The sequence below is a fragment of the Pterocles gutturalis genome, unplaced genomic scaffold (genome assembly GCF_000699245.1).
Source record: "Pterocles gutturalis isolate BGI_N339 unplaced genomic scaffold, ASM69924v1 scaffold2210, whole genome shotgun sequence".
NCBI lineage: Eukaryota > Metazoa > Chordata > Aves > Pterocliformes > Pteroclidae > Pterocles > Pterocles gutturalis.
This window is the reverse complement of record NW_010137951.1, coordinates 67,834-89,584: the sequence shown is the minus strand read 5'-3', so window position 1 is coordinate 89,584 and position 21,751 is coordinate 67,834. Positions and strand designations below refer to the sequence as shown.

Below are 21,751 nucleotides of genomic sequence, written 5' to 3'. Positions count from 1 at the left end.
GTGTGCCATAAGAAGACACTGGTATGCACAGAGGCAAGTACAACTTGATGGTGTATGGCCAGCAGCACTCCTACCTGTGGCTCGCGAGTGACAAAATACCACTTACCAGATTTGTCTTGCTTCTGAAGGAGCTGTTGGCTCCTGGCTTTGTTGAAGTTACAGCCCCACTTGCCTGCTAGGGTAGGATCTGTACATACACCAGGTGGATGCCGTGCTGCAGGAGAGCTGCATGCTGTGGGCGCTGCACAGAGCCAGATTTGGCCTGATGTGCTGAGAACTCAGGATCTCCACAAGAAGTTTTAAGCAGCAGGAAAATTATGTCCTACCCTACTCAGCCTGCGCCTGTATGAAAATGCCTATTGCTGAAAGTTAAATAATAGCAAGTGCACATGATGCAGAAGCAGACCATGAGGTTTTCCAGTAAGCGAAGGAATCTGCTGGCAGTTTACACTGCTGCCATTTCAGAGATCTCCTCTGTGGCAGCACTAATGACCATCTATAAATTGATCCAGTGAAGCCACCAATAACTACATTTAAAAAAAAATTTAAAAGATAAAGCATATTTTAATTACATTACTCAGGTCATTTGTAAGATGTATGTAATGAAAGGAGGACAGTCTGTGCCATCTCTTTGACAGACCCAAAGTCAAAGTTACTGGTGGGTTTGACATCTGCCATCCCAGAGTGGAGGCAGGCATTAGTGTTTGCTGCAGCAGTGTCATCCTGTTTGAATTTAGCCTCTGCGTGCTTTGCTGGAGGGAGATTTCCCTGTGACATCAGTTGCTTAGGTTTTTTTCTCCTTCCTTCCTGAGCCAATGGCACGCAGCCCAGTCTTCGCAGCAAGCGGAGGCAGTGCCAGCCAGCAGAGGGAAAGGCCAGCCTCAGAGCAGCGTCCCAAACTCTCTGGACAAGAGAGTTTTGCCAGCTCCTGATGTCTCCCAGGCAACATTTTCCACTACCAAACCCCTGGTGGAAAAAATGATGGATCACTGTAAATATTGCTGTTTAAAAGGGTCCAGGAGGTGAGTGGTCATGGACTTGCAATAAGTATGATAAATTGTTTATTGCAAGCAGTACACTGAAGGGCACAATTTGGGAACCCCTGTTGTGGAGGAAACCTGTGTGCCTCCCAGGTGCATCACAGGGTACTCTCACCCTTCCCAGCCCAGGGATACCCTACACTGTGTGTCTCCGTGCCCTTCTTCCAACGGTGCAGGGCAGAGCAGAAACATTTGCCTGTTGCTTTGCGTGCTGACACTTTGCAAGAAGCCCATGTTCTCTTGGAGAGTGCAGATCTTGCAAGAGGAGGAAGTAGCGGTGCAATCGCCTGGCAGTGGGGGAGAAAAACTTTCAAGAGCATGCAAGGCCTGCTGGACCCTGTCCCAAGGATTCTGGTTTGTGAAAAGAGCCTTGTGCAGCCTGCATGGCTGGGGCCAGGTTCCCTCCCGTGGCTGTAAGCTGCCAAGGCAGGAACCGGCAGCTTTCCAGGATGCTGTGCAACATGTGCAAGGGGCAGGCGTCTCATGCTAAAATCGCTTCTCCTGAGACTGGTATTGAAATATGTCCCACATCTTGCCAGTTCATGCCAAGGTCCTCCGAAAGAGCACGCCTAATTCCACAGTAACAGGATGGTCATTTAGAATACTTCTAACAATAGACATACCTCTGGGATGCTCCTCTTAACCAGGATCGGACCTACTCTTGAGTGGACTGCCATTAAAATGAGGAGATTTTTCTTCTTTGTCTTATGCAAGGTAGAAAGCTCAGGTTCCTGAGTACAGGACAGACCAGCATATTTTTATCCAGCCTGTAGTATATAAATCCTGCAAAGTCTTTGTAGGCTCTGCCACTCTTGTCATCCTGGACAGGTAACAGTGGATGGCTCTCTGCTGGCACTCAGTTACTGCAGTAGGGCATGAGTAGACCCAGTGCTGTGTGGGTGTGTATATGAGGTGAGAAGCTGGCTCATAATTCGTGGATAATATATGTTACCTGCTTCTTGGAACAGCTGTGGCAAACAGTCAGTGCTACCGAAGCACTCACTGGTGCACGCATTTGCTGATGTTGTGAAGTCGCCAGGCGCGCCAGGACTGGGCGGGAAGTCAGCACAATGCCTCGAAATACATTATCGACTGTAAATGTGGCAGGAAGCCATTAAAGATTTCCTGAGCTATTCCCTGGGAAGAAGGCTACCTCCAGGCTCAGGCAAAGTCAGGGGACTTGTACTGCCAGGGCTGAGAAATCAAAAGAAAAATAGCTCTAATAAGCCAATGTCAGCAGCTTCAGCAGGGAGCCCTCTTCTCCAGACGGATCCTGTGCCTACAGGGCTGGGTGGTGACAGATGATGAGATTTGGCGGACATGTGCCAAGGGGCTCTTTGCTTGTAGCTTGCTTACTACAGTCAGGCTCATCCAAGCCTCCTTATGGTTCTGGGGGCCCAGAGAGGTACAAACACGGACAGGTCTGAATCCTTTTTCTCTAAAGCTCTGTAAATCCTTATAGGTGAAAATAAATGACAGCTTATTTTAACAAAAAAAAAAAAAAAAAAAAAGGCAAAAAAGCATGTGAAGTTTAGACAGACAAACTTCCAGTTTTGAGTACCTGCAAAAATCCTTCAAGGGAACTTGTAAAATCAGGTAGTCTGCTAAGTCTAGCAACCACCAGCATGCACCTGTCTCAAAGTCTGTTTTTGAGTGCAGAGAGCAGCAGTGACAGAAAGGACTAGTTTGAAGCTGACACTGAACTTGATCAAGATGAATATGAGGATTTTTCCACTATATTCTCTACACGCTATTTCAGTTTAGGATGTTTGTTCCTTAAATACAGAGCCTTGCTTACAAGCCTGCCAAAGATGACACAACTTTTTTATCCTGTTGGATCATTTGCTGGTTATCCTGTAACAAGCAGATTATGTCTGTTATTTCTAACACACAAAATACCAGAAATAAGCTGTCTCTCTTTTAAGATTTAACATTTACAGTCAGAATAATTTTTCTTTCCCCACAGTGAACAGTTATATAATCGTTTGTCCCTAAGCTAGTGTAAGCTAGTCTGCCCCAACTGGAAAATGTTTTGGGATGGGAGAAAGCCTATAGTACTTTGTCCTACCTGTTGGGCTGTTCCCGTGTAGCATACTGCATAGTGCCCATTTAAATGGCCAAAAGTGTTTTTCTTATCTCAAATTCACAGTATGTCTCTCACATACATGTCTTTGATTCTCTTCCCACAGGAGAGAAAGAAATTATAGCTGAAAAACAAAGGCATATTTCTTCAGCTGGATTTCCAAGGGGAAAGCCTGCCTCCCTGGGCTGCAAGAAGGTACCCTACACAAACACACAGAAACGTTACCCCTGACTGGTGACACTGCTGTTCAGCTTTACTCTTGCTGAGAAGGTTTCCCCCCAACGCTTCAACAATGAATTTTCTCCGGAGGCGTCTCTCAGACAGTAGTTTCGTGGCGAATTTGCCGAACGGCTACATGATGGACTTGCAGCGCCCCGACAATTCCACGAGCTCCCCAGTTTCTCCCGCCACGGAGAGAAAGCATCCGCAGCCACCTCAGCCCTCACACTCTTCCTCTACTGGCACCAGCATCTTCAGCTCCATCTCCAGTGCCATGAAGCAAACCACACAAGCGGCCGCAGGACTAATCGATCACTCGGCCAGCCCCACAGCACCTGTAGCCCAGAAACCCAAGATCCTCCTGGTGATCGATGACGCACACACAGACTGGTAAGTCATCACAGTCCTCCCTGCTGCCTTCAGCTCCACAAAGTCTGGAGGACAAGAGGGGTCTGGGAGGCACAAGTCATCTGTAGGTGGGTACACAGACATTTTCACATCTAGGTCACCAGTTCTGGCCCTAAGTTGGTGTCTTTCCAGTGACCTGCGCCATAGCTTCAATATGTGAGCACGCATAAGATGTTCTTGGCTCAGCAGCTTAGCTGAACTGTCACATCTAGCATTGATCCTCAGAGTTTGTAACTGAAAGTGTTAGTGATGTGATTCAGGACCTAAGCCCACTGTTTGTGCTAGCTCAAAAAGTGAAAGAGGACTCGGTCTGTATTGCTCTCAATTTCTCTTGAGCTTTTCTCTGTATGAAAGTTTATACACAGATTAGTAAAAGATAACCCAAAGCTTACTGCTACCAGTAGTAGTGACTGGAGTTCATTCGTTGGTCAAGGGCCCTTCACCTGCTAAGCATAGTGGCTGTTGGCAAAAGGCTCACAGGCTCAGCTAGCCTAAAATTTGTCTGTTCATGGAATTGCCTTTACAAACAGAAGTTTGGAAGTTTGTTTCCTGGCAGAAGAGGACACTTTCCAAAGGGTAGGACAACTGAAGTCTTCCAAAATGTTAGAGAAATTACTTACTGCTTGCTGTGTGCTCCCTTTCAAAGTTGACTGCTTTAGAAAGCTTTAGGCAAGCTGGTCCAGAGACCTGTTTTGGAGAAAATCCAAAGCATGTGCTGAGGAGATGCTCATTGTTTCATATGCCAGCTTGTCACAACACAGAAAAAAGGAAAGGGCAGCACAGGCAAGGGGACAGTGTAGAAGACTTCAGAATGAAAGAAGTTGGGTTACCAGGTCTTGGCCAAGGGAGACTATTTTATTGTTCTTTTCATCCCACTTCAGTCTTCAGTAAAGTTGTCACCTTTGGTGTTTCCTGCTTTCCCAGGAGAGTGGGGACAAGGTGGCACCTGCCTCTTCACAAAACAAGAGCTCCACTCTTAGCTAAAAAGAGGCTGAGAACAACTATGTAAGGCTTCCTCGGCCAACTTGAAGTAAGAAAGGGAAAACAGTGTGATTTTTCTCAAAGGAAAAACAACTTTTTAACTGAGTGAGAAAGTCCCTAATAAGGTGGTCGTTGTGTCAAATGTTTCACCAGCCTACTGTCTTTCATAACAGTAGCAGCCTCTTAGTGCCAGATAGTTCAGTTGGCAACACCAGTCTGGCTCAACCCTGGGTGCACCGGCAAGTCTCCCAGGAGGCTGATGATCACCAGCCTCCATCTCGGAGTAGTGTTTTTGCAGTTCCTTGAAGATGCTGCCAGGTGGCAGTCCCTTAACATAGCATCCTCCAGCTGGGGATGGGAGTGCCTCTAATGCACAGCTCTAGCATCTGGGGTTTAGCCGGCACTGCTTAGTCCAAACATTATAATCAGAGAGGAAAGCCCTAGCTCAAAGGCCAATCTAGTTTTTCCTTGAGATTAATGGTGCTGAAGGTAGTCTGGGCAGGGGAAACGATGAGGAGGGGTTGGACTCTGTTGCAGTGTTTTTGTGTTTTAAAATACACACTGAATTCAAATCCCTGTCTTTATATCTCCCAGCTGCTGTTCTGTCATGCAGACTTTGTGGTCTGTGAGCTGAGCTTGCCCAAGGAGCAGCAGCTGGGAGATAGAAAGAGGAGGTATGGCTACCCATGCTGTTGTCAGTCCTCCACCCGTGTGTAAGCACTCCATGCATCCTGCTATCCCTCTGCTGTCTATAACTTAGCAGTTTCTACACATGATGGGGGACCCCTTTAATTTCTTCCAGCTCTCAGCCTCTGTCGTCAGGCTTGCAGATACCAAATGCTGCTTGCAAAGGCTCTCTGCCTTCACTCTCTCTAAGGTTGTGAGGGCACTGAACAAAAATAGTGCGTGCATTCCTGACCATATCCTGACATACATATGATGTGAAAACCAAGGAAACAACATTACTGATACTTGCCTGCCACAGGTTTCAATGGGTCTTTGTAGCATGAACAGAAATGCATGCCTAGAAACTTCCTCAACCTAAAGGTAGCATGTGGTCCTTTCTGAGAGAGCATACCAGTGATACCCCTCTAGCAGGAGTTGATTGACAGTTGATTTTTGTGGCTCCAGGAAACTCAGTGAGCCCTTGATAGTGGCACTGGAGAGCAGTGGCTCCACGGCTCCATGAATGTTTATTTTTGGTAAGATACATCTGAGCAATGCCGGTCATCTTGGTCTCGGCCAGGATGCTTTGTGAGCTCAAGCCGACCATCTCAAGGCAGCAGTGTTTGCCTTGGGAGAGCACAGCTGAAGAAGCTGGTTCTCCAGAGATTCTGGCTGTCCACTCTGCATCACATACAGAAACAATGCCAGACTTTGGAGGGTGAACAATAATCTATTGTTACTTCTGTGCTGGTGATTTTGGATTTAGAAGAAGGATCGTGTTTGCAATGTGTTTCACCTCTGCCTGCTTTTGTTCTTGCCACTTGTGAAACATTTGTATTTGGTTTTCAAGAAACCCTTTCATTCTCCTTTTGAAATAGTTAACTCTACTAGAAAAGATCCACAAGAAAAAACTACTGAAGCACTACCTTTATTTTAAAAGCAGTGGGCTTCCACAATGCCTCCTCGCCCACAGCAAGTTACATGGGGTTTACAACAAGGACCAGCTTGTTCGCAGACAGGAAGGGTGAGAGACAGTGGAATCTGCCATTTGATTTCTCTTCTCTGAAAGAAAACACTTTCTCATAATTGGAGACTGTAGCAATATTGCCAAGCCAGACATTAATTTATCATCACTGTTTGTATTACAGCAGAGGCAAAGAGCTGTAATTGTGGATTAGGACGAGGTGTTGCACAAGTCCATGATGAAATGCTCTAACAACCCAAATAGTCAAGTGCATGTTGAATGCGCTTTAAAGTGACAAATGACAATCCTTTCTATTATTAAGGAGCTACTATGTCTCTGATGGTACAGTATAGCACTCAGCTTCTCTCAGAGGTCTGGAGGAAGTGACGAGCATCCATGGGAATCCATGGCCTGTCTTCCTCCATAAAATCTTTACAACTCTTGACATGTAATATGCTCTGGTTTATTCCAAAGATGAAATACTATAAAAATAACATAAGCCCCACAGAATATGGTCATCTGCTTTCTGCATTAGCAGCAGTAAAAGAAAGGTACATTCTATTAAAAGCAAGGGAACTCACCCAGCTTTCTGTTAAAGTGGCAACGTTTTGACAAATTTTCCATCTTTCTCCAAGACCCTGCTCTAACACACTGCAAGGAAGCACACAGTGAATCTGCCACATGCAGGATGTGCACAAGAGTAAAACTCTTTCTGTACAGCTCCCTTTGTGCTTTTGGCTTTGACAGGCGGCCCTCAGAGGCACCCACAGCAGTGAATGTATCCTTGCAGCGACACGCTAGCAAAAAAATCAGCTTCTCTTCAGCCATTAGTGGTACATGTCTCAGAGGGGTAGCCTCCACTTGGAGAATGAGGCACCTTCTTGTGGGCTGGGCAAGCAGTATCTGTGCCTCAGGAGACTTCCAAAAACAAGTCCACAACTCACCTACAGCAGCTGCCAAAATAAAGGAGCTCAGACATGAGTACATGCACACGCACACACATTCAAACACACAGCAAAAGGGAACAGGACCATGAGGAAGAGGGATGGCAGGACTCCATGTAATGGCAGACAGGCCAGCTCCAGCAGCCTGACCTCAGCCAGGGGGAAAATATCCCACCTCTGGCAACTTCCTTGCCCGACGCACTGTTAAGTAAAATCATGCTCTTGCTGGACTGAATTTCTCAGCAGATCAAAGAGGATTTAGTACTGTGGATTGTTAACCCCCATCATCTGCGAAAGGGCTCAGTTTTCTAGTTTAATGCTTTGTGTTTAAACAGCTTATTTGGGAAGTGACCAAGCACAGCTAAGGATCCTATTAACAAAATATGCTAAAAACATTGCTTTTTTGGACCAGACAGAATAACAAAGTAGTTTTTTGTTGCATTTGTCAGAGATCTTGGTTGCATTTGTGAAATATTTCATGTCGCTTTTCAAAGGCATTGGTGTGTTTTGTACAAATTTCAGGTGTTTCACGTGCTAACAGTGTTACGCGCTGTCTTGCACAAAATACACATGCCCTATGTGCAGCAGTTCTACACATGAGGATTGTGCCATGTTTCATAGAAAAAAGAGCCACAGAGGGTATTTTAGGAGAAACAAAATTGCGTTGTTGTTTTCCCAGTTACTTTACAGCCAAATCTGCCTGAACATACTGTCTTCAAAAATTTAAAGATGAAGGAAGAGAAAAACTGTGATTAATACTGAATTAAATCCTCTTAATACATCTGAAATGGTTCTTTGTGTAACAATAATGTCATGATTTAGGTCTAATTATGGAACAACCTGACAGGACTATTGTTTTACACTGTTCAGAGGAAGCTATCAAGCCTTTTTATTAAAATAAATCTTTTTATTTCTGATAGTACATGACAATATTGAGCCTTAAATATGTAATTTGTCACAAAAATATAATTGGTCAAATAATAACAGTCTAATACCGAATTTTAGTTACTTCGGACTCCCTAAATCCTAATTTTTTTTCAAGGAATTCCTCTTCAAAAATATTCAATGAGTGTCATGAGTCATTTCATGCTTTCAGTAGGCTAAAAATGATATACTAAGGCTCCCATTCAGAGGAATATTTCTGTACCTAACTCAATTAAATAGAAGGGGAGGTCTCAGACTAGCTTTTGGCTTTGGACTTCATTGTCATTTATCTTTTTTATTATTATTCAGCATTGATACTTCAAGCTTGACCTCAGGAATTTGCAGGTTAATTTGCAACATTTTGTTTCTATATTTCCTGATAAGAAGCCCAAAATCATCTAACATGGTGATAACTGAGAATAAATGATTATGAATTAGCTTCTGTTATACAGGGGCTACCTTTTAAGATTTCACAAGTTCTGTGCAACTATGCGGCTATAATTGTAAAAAAAATCTTACAAGTAAAATTTACTTTTCCACAAATTTTGATAAAAAACTTATATTTTCATCATTTAGCCATGTCTACCCAGGACTGAAAATTTCTGTTCCTATAATTCATGCCAAGTATGACTTGAGGGCAAAAAGGAATTTCAGGTAAAGAGGAGACAAGTTTGTGTTAAACACGCAAGTGCATGTGTGTGTGCACACTTGGAAGCAGCATGAAGAGTGTCTGTATTCCCTAGCATCCAGGCACAGGGGTGAAAAGGAGGTAAGGCTGTCAAAGATATTCAATAAATTGTATTTATCACATCACTTTCCAATCTGTTTTAGGTATATTACCATCATGTCTGCCTTTATTTTTGTCCTGCGTATGTAAAGCAACTTGGGATCTAGTCCTCCTGAATGAAAGGTGATACAGAAATGTAAAGGATTAGTATCACTACAAAAATAGACACAAGGAATATGGAAAACATTCCCCACCAGGTTATAAATATGCTAATGCAAGTCAAATCTGGGACCTTAATTGCTTTACCAGAGTTCCTATAAATGCATAGAATTTAACCTCAGAATGTCCTGCCTAGTCCCATACGTATTAAAAAAAAAGTAAATCCTTCAGATGTGTTTCTCAAGGTTTGTGAGACAGATTTCTTCTGCTTGAAAGCCAGCAGCCCTGCTTCAGTGTTGGTCTGAGTTAGCCTGGTTCCCCTGCTCCTCAGGTTCAGGGAGGGCAGAAGTGGGCTGGAATAAAATATTGCACAATCCTCAACAAAATGATACCCCTTGTGAACAGCTCAAGACCATACCATCTAGATTTAGCAATGTGGAAATGTTCCAGCAATATACTATTTTGATAATATGCAAAATAAAATGGCTGCCTCGTGTTGTGCTTAAAGCAGCCCCCCCAAACCCACCACCCCCCAGGAATGTGACCAGCCAGGAGGAATGTGACCACGATGTAGCCTGGGTGGGGGATCAGACCTACAGCAAAGTGTCCTTCCTATCCTGAGAGCTCGGAGACACACAAAAAGCCGTGCCCAAAAGCAATAGCACTGCACTAACTAGTACTTCTCTTGGGGGGAATGGCTTTCATTACCCCCGTTTCACGAGCAGGACGTGGCACAGGAAGAGGCTGGTATTGTGTGGGACTCTGCAGTTCCTTTAACAGAAGGATCAGCCTGAATGGTTGTGTCTGCGATCATTAACGTGCTGGTGGCTTACCAACCCAGGTCTGCCCCAAAACCAGGCCTTCAGTTCCCTGAGAGAAAGAGGGGACTCACAAAAGAAGACTTAAAAAACACTTCTCCCTTCCTGCCCCAAAGCTTCCCTTTCTGTGTGCATTCAAGCCAAGAAAATCCTTGCAGCTCTGTAGGGTGGGGCCTCGGACCTCATCAAGGACCTCACCACAAGGACTTCCTTTATCCAAAAAAAACCAAAACCAAAAACCCATACCACTGTCACAGCCCAATACTAGCCCCTTCAGGAGAGGTGTTTCTTTCCTTGGTGTGATCACATAACCAATAATGCCTCGGGGGTTCTTTTACGGTAACCAGAGCAGGCTGTGTCTTGTGGTGCTTCCCAGAAGGCCACAAAGGCGGCCTGTTCCCGTGGCCGGACCTTGGACACCAAGGCCCCGCCTGCAGTGCGGCTAAGCTGGCTCTCCTTCGGTGGCTCCAGCAATCCAGGTGGTGACAACAGACAGAGCAAGATGATCTTTCCCCGGGAAGGCACAGGGCTGAGGGCAGCTATACTGCACCACAGGGCTGTAGCTGAAACTTATGTGGAGCTTGTGGCAAAGTATCAGTGTATTTAGGGTTACCTTTTGACCCAACCCAAAACTTAGATTTACCTCTTGGTCCCTCTCTGTCTGCCCGTACGGTGTGGGTATCCTTTCCTTCTTTCTGCACTTGCCTCTGGCGCATTTAACCTGTAGTTCAGACTTCATTTTCTGCCCATCATGTTTATCCACCATCTTTAGCATCCTGACACCTCCCACCCTTGGCCCTAGATATCCTTACAGAATAAATATTAACTACCAACCAGTCCATCCCACAACTGAACAGTGCAAAAAGGCCTCTGGGTCAAAGCAGATGTGGATAAAAGCTCCAGTAGTAGACCTTGGCATTTGTGGAGTGATTTTTCCTTCTCGATGCCTTGGGCAGTCAGGACTTGACCATCTCAAAAGTCGTCACTATTTGCAGCTGGGAATTGCTAAACTGGGGACAAGTGGTGAAGGGGTTGAGGACTGGCCCCTGAAAGGAAAAGCTTCCTTGTTTTCACCCCTGAAGAGAAAAAGGGCACAAATGCATGTCTCCTCCCTTCTCCCCTCCCCACTGCCTTTATAGTGTGTAAGGGCTGTGGGGGGGCAGGGCATTCCAGCGGCTGCTGACCAGTATCCTGGAAACTGTCTCCTTTTTCCCAGTCCCAGCCCCTTTTATGAAGGAGACAATGCAGACATACAGTGAGTGCCTTGTGCATCACTTGGGCCCCCAAGCCCTTTGACACGACGATTTCATACAGCAGCTAACCCACTCCCCTCCCTCCCTGAGGTACCCCCACACCCAGTCCAGGGGGCTTCAGCCCTGCCTTTTCCAGGCTGATCCAGAAAGAAATTGCATGCCTTATTTTCCCAAGGGGCTTGAGAGAAATATGTGTAATGCGATTCTAGGAAATAATTCAGATAATTCCAGAATTTACCTGTGGACCTCTTTTGGTGTGTTTACCCATGTCTCTTCTTCACCATTTCTCTCCCTCTTTGTCCACCCACCCCCTTGCCTACCTCTCCCCAAGAGTCCCACACATTTCCCCTCTCCTCAGCATGTTTTGCTCTGGCCCCTCCACAGAGTGGGAAGACTGCTTCCCACTCTAGATGGGAAGTGGTCTCCATCCAAAGTGTATCTTGCCTTTCTTTGCTTGTTGTGTCTTGCTGCAGAGGCGCAAGCTCTGTCAGATGATTTGGAGGAATTTGCCATTACGATATCCCAGTGCCCCTCTTTGGCACGCTCTCAGTGGTGCTGAGCCCATTTCTGGGGTGAAGGTACAAGCCTGCTCCTGAGTTTGTAGCTTACAGTCTCTGTCAAACAGTGATGCCCCAAAAGAGCCTGGGATCATTCACATCACAGGGGGTTTGGGCTCAGGCTCATTTTTTTCCTCTGAAGTATGGCTTCCCAGTTACTCCAAGACATGCTACCAGCAATAGCAATGACATTTGTTACACCAGCTCCACTGAGGTCTCTCACAGGAAGACTTGAGTTATATTTCCTTGATCTCTTCCTATCCAAAAAATTGCTTCATACAGGAGCCATTTTACAGGATGCCCTGAAGAAGTGTCGTGAATACATACCAGCCTATCTTCAAAGATGCATAATGTGTCATAACCTCTGCTTCACTCAAATAATGGACCTGCAGGAACAGCTTTAAGATTTGAATCACTGCATTCCTCCAGGCCATCACGATCACTTCAGATCTCTTGTCCTTCCTGGATACTCCCTTCTCCCTGCTGAGGCTGGTGTTCTGCACCTTTTCTTATATGGGCTGCTGTCTAGTGGCACTGTACCTGGGGAAGAGCTCCTTGGGCACCTTCTCTAGCTGCTGCTTGATACTTGGGCATTCTTTCCTATCCTCACCTGTGCAGAGCATTTTCCAGCCTGGCAGAAGTTATGCAGTCCCCTGCTGCATCCCTGATGTCTCTGTTTCCCACAGATTCAGAGGAAAACACTGAAGCAGTCCTCTGAAGTGGCTTTGATTTATTTCTTTGCACCAAGAAAAAAAAACAAAACCAAAAAAACAGAGGAAAGAAAGAACAAATAACGCTAGGAGAGACAGCGCAAGCTCTGCACAAATAGCTTCTCCCAGTCTCCTGTGCTGAGCACACGTATTGGCTGATGGGTTGAGCACTCATTACACCTACTTTTTTTTTTTTTAAAGTAGAAAGAGAACAAGAAATATGTAACTGGTTATTTATTGTACAGAGAGAATTTGCAAGATAGTCTATGCTCTCCTAACAAAGGAGCTTATAAGTTTTGGCCCTTTGCTGCTGATCCTGGAAGCCCCTACTCCACATGTAGGAGTTGTTTCTCTTGTGCTGTGTTTCCCCATGATGCAGGAGCAGCACATCGGTGCAGGCTGGCCCCAGGTCCTGTGCCTGTAGCATGCTGGCCCAGCTCTACCTCCCCCGGGTGTGGTGACACACAAAGTTTTGACAGCGACTTGGCACCCCATGAGGACTGAATCCCTGTGTTAGCAGACCATGAGCATTAGTACAAAGGTGCAGGGGAGCATGCTGAATCGTGAAGCCCTCCATAGGTGCAGTACAAGCTGTCCCAGCTGTCAGTGACACCAGAGGCATTAAACTCTGGTATTTGAGTATCTTACAGGTGTGTTTGTAGCCTTGGGTCAGTGCTGGCATCGCTTTCTCAGAGAGATGCTTTGCAAACACCTGAGGGCACTAACATTATACATGGGCTTTCTGTGAATTTGCTCTTATGCAGGTAATTTGAGGTGATTTGATCATTTATTTTTCCCTGATGCTATTAAGGATATACTCTGTATCTGACAGAAAATTGTGCATATGTTTCCTCCAACCATGGTCATTGAGGCAGACTGGGACTGTTTCATGGCAGCTCTGGAAAACAAGCTTTTATTCTTTCCAAATTATTTCATAAGAAGAGGCATCGGGTTTCTTGTAGCCCTGTAATCACGTCAGGGCTGAGGCAGAAAGCAGAATTTATGTTTGTCTGATGCCCTTGCACCCAGAAAATATGTCCTTTTCCAGAGCATGCCGCTTCTTCATCACAAGGAGAAAGGGGTTCAAGGCAAGTTTTCTCCCTGGAAGCCAGGGCAGACCTTTGACTGCTTCCTCCCTCCCAGCTGGTGTGGCCACATTTGAATGCATTGCCTAGCACTGTAAATCCCACCCAAGAACTTCTCTTGAGCATGGCCCTGAAGTTTTCTTCAGTCAAAACATGTTTACATGTTAATTTACTGAGATCACAGCAACCGCACCACCCCATCTGCACCCTGGCTAGACAAATTATAATGCTGTGTTCAGGTGGGTTGAACATCTGATATGCTTTAAAATAAAGGGATGGCCAACTAAGCAGTGGTCAGTGCTGTAGGCTGCCCGGGAGAGGGTGTGGGTTTGCGTGGCCAGTGCCTTGCCTGGTGTCCTGAGCTAGGGGATGCCAGACAGCCCTCCTTCCAGGGCAATGAGCTGCTACTCTGATCACTGGCAGCTGGTTGTGCTGGAGATGAATGGGGACACTTCTGAGGCTCCCCGGAAAGGCTTCTGTGGGTCGCTCCCCTGGTGCACTTACAGGCTGCCTAGATAACTCTGCAGCATGTCACTTCCAGAGGTCTAGAAGAGCCTTGCTCAGGTGGTTTTGAGGCAGAGAGCATCCACAAATTTCTTGCACAGTCTCACCTGCCAGAAACATCCATCTGTCTTTCTCCTGCATCCCCACCAGAGCAGCATGGTCTTCCTTTCCTCCATCTCATGTCCACTGTAGGGATGAGAAGCCATTTCATACATTGCACAGCACTGACCAAAAGACTCTCCTTTTTCCGACAGAGGTATCATGATGTTTCCGTAGCATCAGCAACAATTCCTGATTACTTGAAATTTCAGGGGCTCAAGGGCAAAGCTAAAGCCATTTTTCATTTCAACATGATAGCCTTTACTGCCCAGGGGCTCCAAAACCCCAGGTGCGAATTGAAAACATCACTCTCTCAATTTCAGAGATGTTTCAGTAAGAAGTGTTTCATTCTTAGCCTAGGTTGTGTCAAAATGATGGGATGACCAAAATATTTGGCTGCAAATTGCTTGGCACCTGTAGTCTTCAGAGAGGCTCGGAGCAGTTTAACCCTCCTGGGGAGCTGTCTTTGAAAGAAAGCGATATATTGTGCTGTTAAAAGAAAGTTATCAGACACAGGATGAGACAACCTTTGTGTAAAGAGGTACAAGAACGAGACCTCACACAGTGTTTAAGTTGAGGTCCCTTGCTCTACTCCAACGACTCCTCACGCTTGATGTGCCCTCTGTGTGACTACCCACAAGCAGAGCCAGTACTGTAGAGATGAGAGAGAGGATTTTTTTAACCATGTGAAGGCTAATTTCCTGGTCTATGCAGTGGAAGCCTCTTTGCTCCATCTGTATTGGACTGACGACTGTGTTTAATCACACTTCATTACAAGCTGAAGCAAAGCAGCACCAAGGAGTTTGCAACCAGCTGGTCGGCAAAGGGGAGAGGTCTTAGAGAGAGGAAGTGTGTTTCATAAATGTGGGTAAGGAGTATACATTATGAGCATGCTGGGAATAAAAACAAGGTTGTACCAGTGAATAGTACACCTCAAATTTCAGACCAGCTCCTGTGGGTCCACTTAAAGCTTGTTCCAGTTTTTGAGAAGTCACTGGTTCCAGCAATATCCCCAATGTTTAGGACTGAGGAATGTTGCCAGACCCTCTAGAGCCAATGCCTCCAGAAAAATGATGGAATTATTAAGTGCATTTAGCGTTCCTGTTTATTGTTAGAAGCATGATGTCTCAGCTTGTCTGCTGAGGTTTTTTTTTCATGCAACACTCATGAATTCAAAAAAGGAGGGGAAAATGGCCAGATCTCTGCTTTTTGTACTGGGCAGGGATTGTTCCAGCCACTTGGTCGCACCCAGCTGCTACACTGTCGCTCATTGACATCTATGCAGAGGTCTTATTAGCACCCTGCTGATAGATGGGCTGTCTGGGAAGGGAAGCGTAATACAGCCTAAAGATACCCTCATTAGAACGAAGTGGAAAACTTTTGACATTTTAATGTTTTTTTCTAAGGAAAACTTCTGACTTGATTTTGAGCCAGAATGACAAAACGAAACAACTTTTTTATTTACATTTCATGTTTCTGGAAGAAGGGAACATTCATCAGAAAGCTGGTGTGTTTCAGGCATTGGGAAAATTACCTTCCTACTGTCTCTCCTTTTTTTTATTAGAACAAATAGACACATAGTAAAAAGTGAGCCAGCTTATTTTTTTGCTAATACTATAAAATGGGGAGCAAAGCCAGCTTCCCCTCATTTTCCTTTACTTCTTTATTCTGTCTTCTCTTTGCCAATTGGAAACAGAGCGCAGAGAATTACTTTGTCTCTGGAAACAGCTCTTGCAAGGTTTAACTGTGTTTTCAGTGCTTTCCAAATAAAAGAGCTTTTTGGAACTTAAGTGGTCTTCCTGAAGTTTTATGGGGGAGGTCTGAGAGAATAAAATCGTCTGTCAAGCTTGTTTGATGACGGGAAGAATTGGGAAGAAATATTCACAGAGAAAATTATACTGGCAATTTCCCTGCTGACTAAACAATGTGATGGGCATTATACATAAATATGAATTAAAAAAGCTAAAACTGCCTGCTGTCTTCCTATGTTTTCTTCTACTGTCAGCCTTCCTCTCTCATGAAAAACCGATCCTTCTGAAAGTGCTTTGTCGTCTGCACAGTGTAGGCAGCTAGGACCAGAGATGGTGGAAGGTATGTGTCTTTCTCATGACACTATCCAACTCCAAAGCAAATACCATTTCTCAATTCAGAAGAGATCCTGCGTCAGTGATGCTGTAGATGCAGATGATGTTTCTCTAAATCAGTAACAGAAAGACAGAATCAAAAAGCAGGTCTGTAGCGAGAGAGCAAGAGAATAGGCTTCACAAGTACTTCAGCTGTGATGATAAAGATCCTTGTTCAACATCAGAACAAGATTCTGATGCTGTGCCATGCTTTCCTTCTTTTACAGATTAAAGACTGAGTATTAAACGAGATCTAGCAAGGAATCATTGATTAGAGTTGTTGCTCTGGAAGAGATTAGGAGAGCATTTGGTTTTCAATTTGAAAACAAACTGAAAAAGTCACAAGCCTTGAAGGAACTTTCCAATGTGGTTTTCATCTGGCTTGGCAGGTTTCTTGTGGAGAACAGAAAGCTGAAAGAAGATTGGAATTAGGAAAACATGCTGTGACCCGGATAGAAATTCTTCAGCAAAAAAGGGAAATGCAGAAGCAAAACAGTATGTAATGAAAGCCAAAAATCTTCTTAAATAATATTTGTCTCTCTCATTTCTTCTACAGGTCCAAATATTTCCAGGGGAAGAAGGTGAATGGAGAATTTGATATCCGAGTTGAACAGGTCAGTGACAATTGAATTTCACTCTAAGAAATGTGTGTGGACAGAGCTGAGGTCTTAATGACAGATGATCTGCAGATATGTCTTCTCTTGAAGAAATGAACTGACTAGTTTTAAAATGTTTTGAGAACATTTTCTAGTATTGTGGGAGTTATAAATGAAACTGTCCTATTAAGCCATCCCATTGTCCTCCCTATCTTTGCAGAATCAGTCGCTATTTCACCTTAAAATTAAATTTTCTATTCTGGTTATGAGATTATAATTTCTTCCATTGGAAGACTACCTCACAGCTCCATATATGTGCCTGAAAAGGTGCAAAGTCAGGATGCCACAGTACATGTTGGTGATGTTATATTCCACATGAGCTATACAAGTCTTTGGACTTACCTGATATAAGCCTAAAACCTTGTTTTAAGTATGCAAATCAACTACATATGGCAAAATATTTTTATCTGGTGAAAGTCCTTAGGAACAGTAGGGATGTTCATGGCCTGTTTTCTGATGTGCTCTGCAGGGCGTTGGACAAATTATCTGTTTCTCTGTTAGCCTTAACACCAGCAATTCATACCAGTTGAAAACCCTTCATGTTGGGGTCTGTCCCCCCCTCTCTGTGTTAGTGCAGTGTCTGTCAAAATGTAGTCCCATTATTGACTGAGACTTCGGATGCTGTTGTCAAAGTAGAAATGATTCTCAATAATCAACTGCAGGCACCTAACTTGAAAGCAGTCATAAGAAAAGAGATATGTAGAGATGAGCTGTTGATCCTGAAAAAATATGATTCCTTGTTTTATACTCATTAAGGCTATAAAACTGCTTGGATGGATAAAGAAAGCTGGTAAATGCTGTTTGAATGTCCTGTTGTTTTCTGTCTTTATAAAGCTGTTGACTCTGTGTTGTGTGTGTGTGTGTGCACATGCACATATGTGTGTGTATAGAAATATTAGTGTAGTGGTTTTGAAGACTTTCTCAGGACCCATTGCCCTTGATAAGGTGTTCCTTCTCTTTTCAAAGGGGTGCTGTCCAGTTGCCTAGAACTGCACATGAGCACACATGTTCTGATTACGGGCTATGTCTAGGATGGAAAAGTTAGCAAGTAATTTTTTTTTGCAACTACGATACTTGGAACACTTAATTTTCCTCTTTTTATTGGTATCACACTTGTCAGTACTGGGTGGTATTAAAAATAATAATTCTCACTTGCACTTCCTTATCAAAGTCTTTATTTTGCTGGCTGCCTCAGTAAATGTCCTAAAAAAAAAGATTAGGGAAAAAAAATAATCACACTTCTCACACAGAAGCATAGAATCAAATAATAATTTAGATTTGCCCTTCAAACCTGTGATCCAAGCCACTCCACCACTCAAAGCAGGGTCAGCTCCAAAGCTAGATCTGGTACTCTTCAAAATTACCTGTTAATTCTTTCTTAAAGCTCCAGCCTCTGCCTTTCCCCTCATAGTCTTTCTCAAATGTTATTACACTTGAAGTCCTTATAAAGGAACTATCTTCAAAGGGTTGGTGAGTGGAGAAGGGCAGAAGTGGACTCTTGACCCCTGATGGGTTAACCCCAGTAATGACCCTCATCATCGTCACTAGGTAGCTTATCACATTTCCCCAAGGACTCTTTCAGGGAGACTTTCCCATTCTGTCTCTTGAAATCCTTCACACAGGCTGAATGCCCATGTTTGCAACGAGACACCAAATTGCACCAAGCAAATAAGGCTGATGCGATTCTGCTGGTGAGGACCATTGCCAGACCCCTTGCAGCCTTCTTTAAATACTCAGCATGGTGACTGCAGCATTGCCCAAGTGACTGAAGCATGCAGAGCGTAGGAGAGATGAGGAACAATGAACGAGGGTCCTGGCTGCTTCCCCTTGCCCCCTCACTGCCCCTCAGATCAGGCAGCTGAGCCTCCACATGTTGGGCAGGGAACGCCTTTTGACTCCCCTAGACCTCAAAAGCAGAAGTGATGTTCACTTCTCCCCGCTGGATCACTGTCTGTCAAGGGAAACACAGAAGCTGCATTGTCACAGGCAGTCCTCGAATCTGACCTCAGGCCCCTCTGCATATCGTTGAGGCCAAGAGAGGGGCATTTCTTTTTTCAAACTCTGACTTTTGTCCCCTTCTTTTTTTGCCCATTCATCCTTGCTCAGTATTTCTTGATGTTTGATTTTTTATTCATTGCTCCCACTCCGATTATCTGGAGCCTTCCTCACTTCTTCATTCTCTTTTTCAACCATGATCCAGGAGCCTAAACTGTTCTGGAACAGGTCCCCTGCGGCTGAATGCAGACCTCCCGACCTGAAAAATGAATGTTCTTCCAGCCTCCTTATGGGGAAAAAAAAAATAAAACCAGGGAATAACTGTGTTTACCAGCCTGGTCCTTTTTCTTTGAGTTCCCAGCTCAATGGTCTTCACTACTATAACGGTTCCGTGAATGGCACACACTGCGCCATAGTGCACACGCCCTAACTTGGCTCTTTATTTCTGAATAAACTCTGCATCAGATCAAGGTCTGACTCTCAGGCACCTCTTGAGCCACTTGGTCTGCCCAGTAAGTTCATTTAGTTTTCCATTTGATCCTGCTTCAGATAACCACACATTAATGACTTGGCCAGAAATGCAGTTTGCCTTAGGAAATTTTTTTTATATTTTATAGGAAAAAACACTTTTGATCTGAAAAGCTAAATAACAAAAGGAGTTTGAATGGCAGAAAGCAGTGAAAGGAAATATCCAAATGTTAAATTCTCTTGAAAAACCACATTGGGAAGAAGCAGATGCCCTATTTTTTCTGATCATAAATATTTTTTTGCCTTTCTTCCAGGATGCTCTGTAGTTGGTTTAAACTGAAGGACAAGTTTGCATTGTTGCTTTTTCTCTTCATCTTTCGTCTCCATCTCTATTACATCTTAGTTATTTCTTAGGAAGCCATTTCAGCAGTCTTTGGGGGAAGCAGAGCAGGATAGTAGGTGATTTTTTTTTTTTTTTAAGTCATAACATCACTTATTTGTGATGGAACAAGAGTGCTGAAAGCAGCGCTGTCTCTCCCTTTCTCAGCAGCGGGAAGTCAGTTATCTAATCTGGTTATACACCCCTACCAGCTCTCTGAGCTGCCTCTCCCCCTTGGCTGTCATCCGAGGAATGCAAGACATATGTGATCATGCTGTCTCGCTCTGTCTATCCCCCACACCCAACACTGTGGAAGGCATTGGCTGATTTCAGCTGAATTGGAGAAACAGGCAGAAGTTTCAAGATACTGAGTTTCTGCAAGAGGTGAATTCGGCTCATATTAGACACTGGATAATCCACAGGGAAGAGACTGTTAAATGCCATCTTGCTGCTGCTTTTTTAAGTCTCAGCTTGTGTGAAACTAGGTTTTATGGACTCTCAAAGAAGGTTTTCTTGTTCTTTAGCACAAACATGCATTGCCTGACCTCAATACTATCCCCAGACCTTTGTTCTTCAGCTAGGTCCATTACCACTAGCAAGAGACCAGAGACACTGTGGGCACCGCCTGATGCCAGTGAGTAGGAGAGAATGTTGCCTGGGACACTGCGGTGGGTACACCCTCTCCAGCCTCTGCTGTGTCCTGTCATTCATTAAGATGAACATGAGGTCTGACTTTGTTTCCACCTTTGTTTCTTCTCTTCGTATCTTCAGTGTAACACTCAAAACATATTTAGTTATGCTTCAGAGGCTGCGGGATTTATGATTGCCTACTCTTGACTGAAACCCAGGCATGCAACACCACTGCCTTCTCCCTGCTGGCTGCAGGGGGAGAGGCGCAGGGCTGAGTGAGTGCTAGGTGTTGGAAGCAAGTGTAAGCACTCTCCTGAATCAGGGCCCTTTTTACTCTGGAGACAGTTTGGCTTACATATTGATTATTTGGATATTTTTGCACTACAAGTCCTTCCAGAGCAATTATAATAGTCCATAAGACTGAATGAAACACTGATCAAAAAGTAAAAATCTCTTTGGCCTGTTCCCATTAAAATCCTGATGTTTCAAGTTTTCCTCAGTGTAGGTAAACTCTTAAGCTTTAAGGAGCAGCTGAATCTAAAAATACTATTGCCATTTTATGCTAAAAATAAGGTTCTTAGATTTTGATCCATGTTGTTGCTTTTACTTGCCTTGTGATTTCTAGCTGTCAGAACCGCAGTGTATACATCTCCAGTTCTTTTCTCTAGAAATACAAATGCCAGGGAAATCCTTTGCAAAACAAAAAGTATGTTTGATTAAATGGCTCTAAGGCTAAGTTGAGCTTAAAGAAAAATCTGAAAGTGCCACAGGAGTTGACCTCATTGCTTTTAGTGTTTTCTGAAATCAATTTTACTTTTATCTTCTCAGTCCTTCACTGGACAGGGTGCATTAGGAAACACAGTATATTCAGGAAGAGAAGGAATTATACCATAGCTCTTATTCTCTGTCAAAATTTTTCAGTCACTAGAGGCAGCTGGTAGTAATTCTGCAACTCCTTCCCAACCCTCTCTGCCCTGTCCCAGAGAAAACTAAGCCTTGCATGCTGTAAGGATTTCATATGACTCTGGGGTTTCCCATGTGGGTCATAACATATGCCGTGTGGGGGTCTTCTTGGGTGTTAGGCATGCCGCATGCACAAGGGGGATGCTGCATGGCCATGCGTCTCCAGCACACCAAGGCACAAGCAGAAGAGGGAAGGAGAGCCAAGGCTGAGAGTGGGACAGCCACAGACCCATCAGACAGACTGTGACACTGTGGGCAGTGGCCTGATGAGCAGGACACTTACCACCTGTCTGGGAGGGAGATGCCCACAAAGCAGGAGTTGTGCAGAGTCACTGGTATAACCGTGGAGACCTGACTTAGGAGATGAGGCTGAAAGAGTTGCGTTTGTTTATCCTA

General features: G+C 44.4%; 1 protein-coding gene across 1 annotated transcript in view; it reads left to right on the top strand.

Annotated features, from left to right (window-relative positions):
* The first annotated feature begins 3,415 nt into the window (after positions 1-3,415).
* The window catches only part of LOC104468579 (synapsin-3-like), a 45,504-nt gene continuing 27,168 nt past the window's right edge, over positions 3,416-21,751 (top strand). Inside the window, exons 1-2 of the mRNA XM_010082767.1 lie at positions 3,416-3,732; positions 16,821-16,878. Of these exons, the coding sequence (XP_010081069.1) occupies positions 3,416-3,732; positions 16,821-16,878 (375 nt within the window). The remainder of the gene's footprint in view (positions 3,733-16,820; positions 16,879-21,751) is intronic.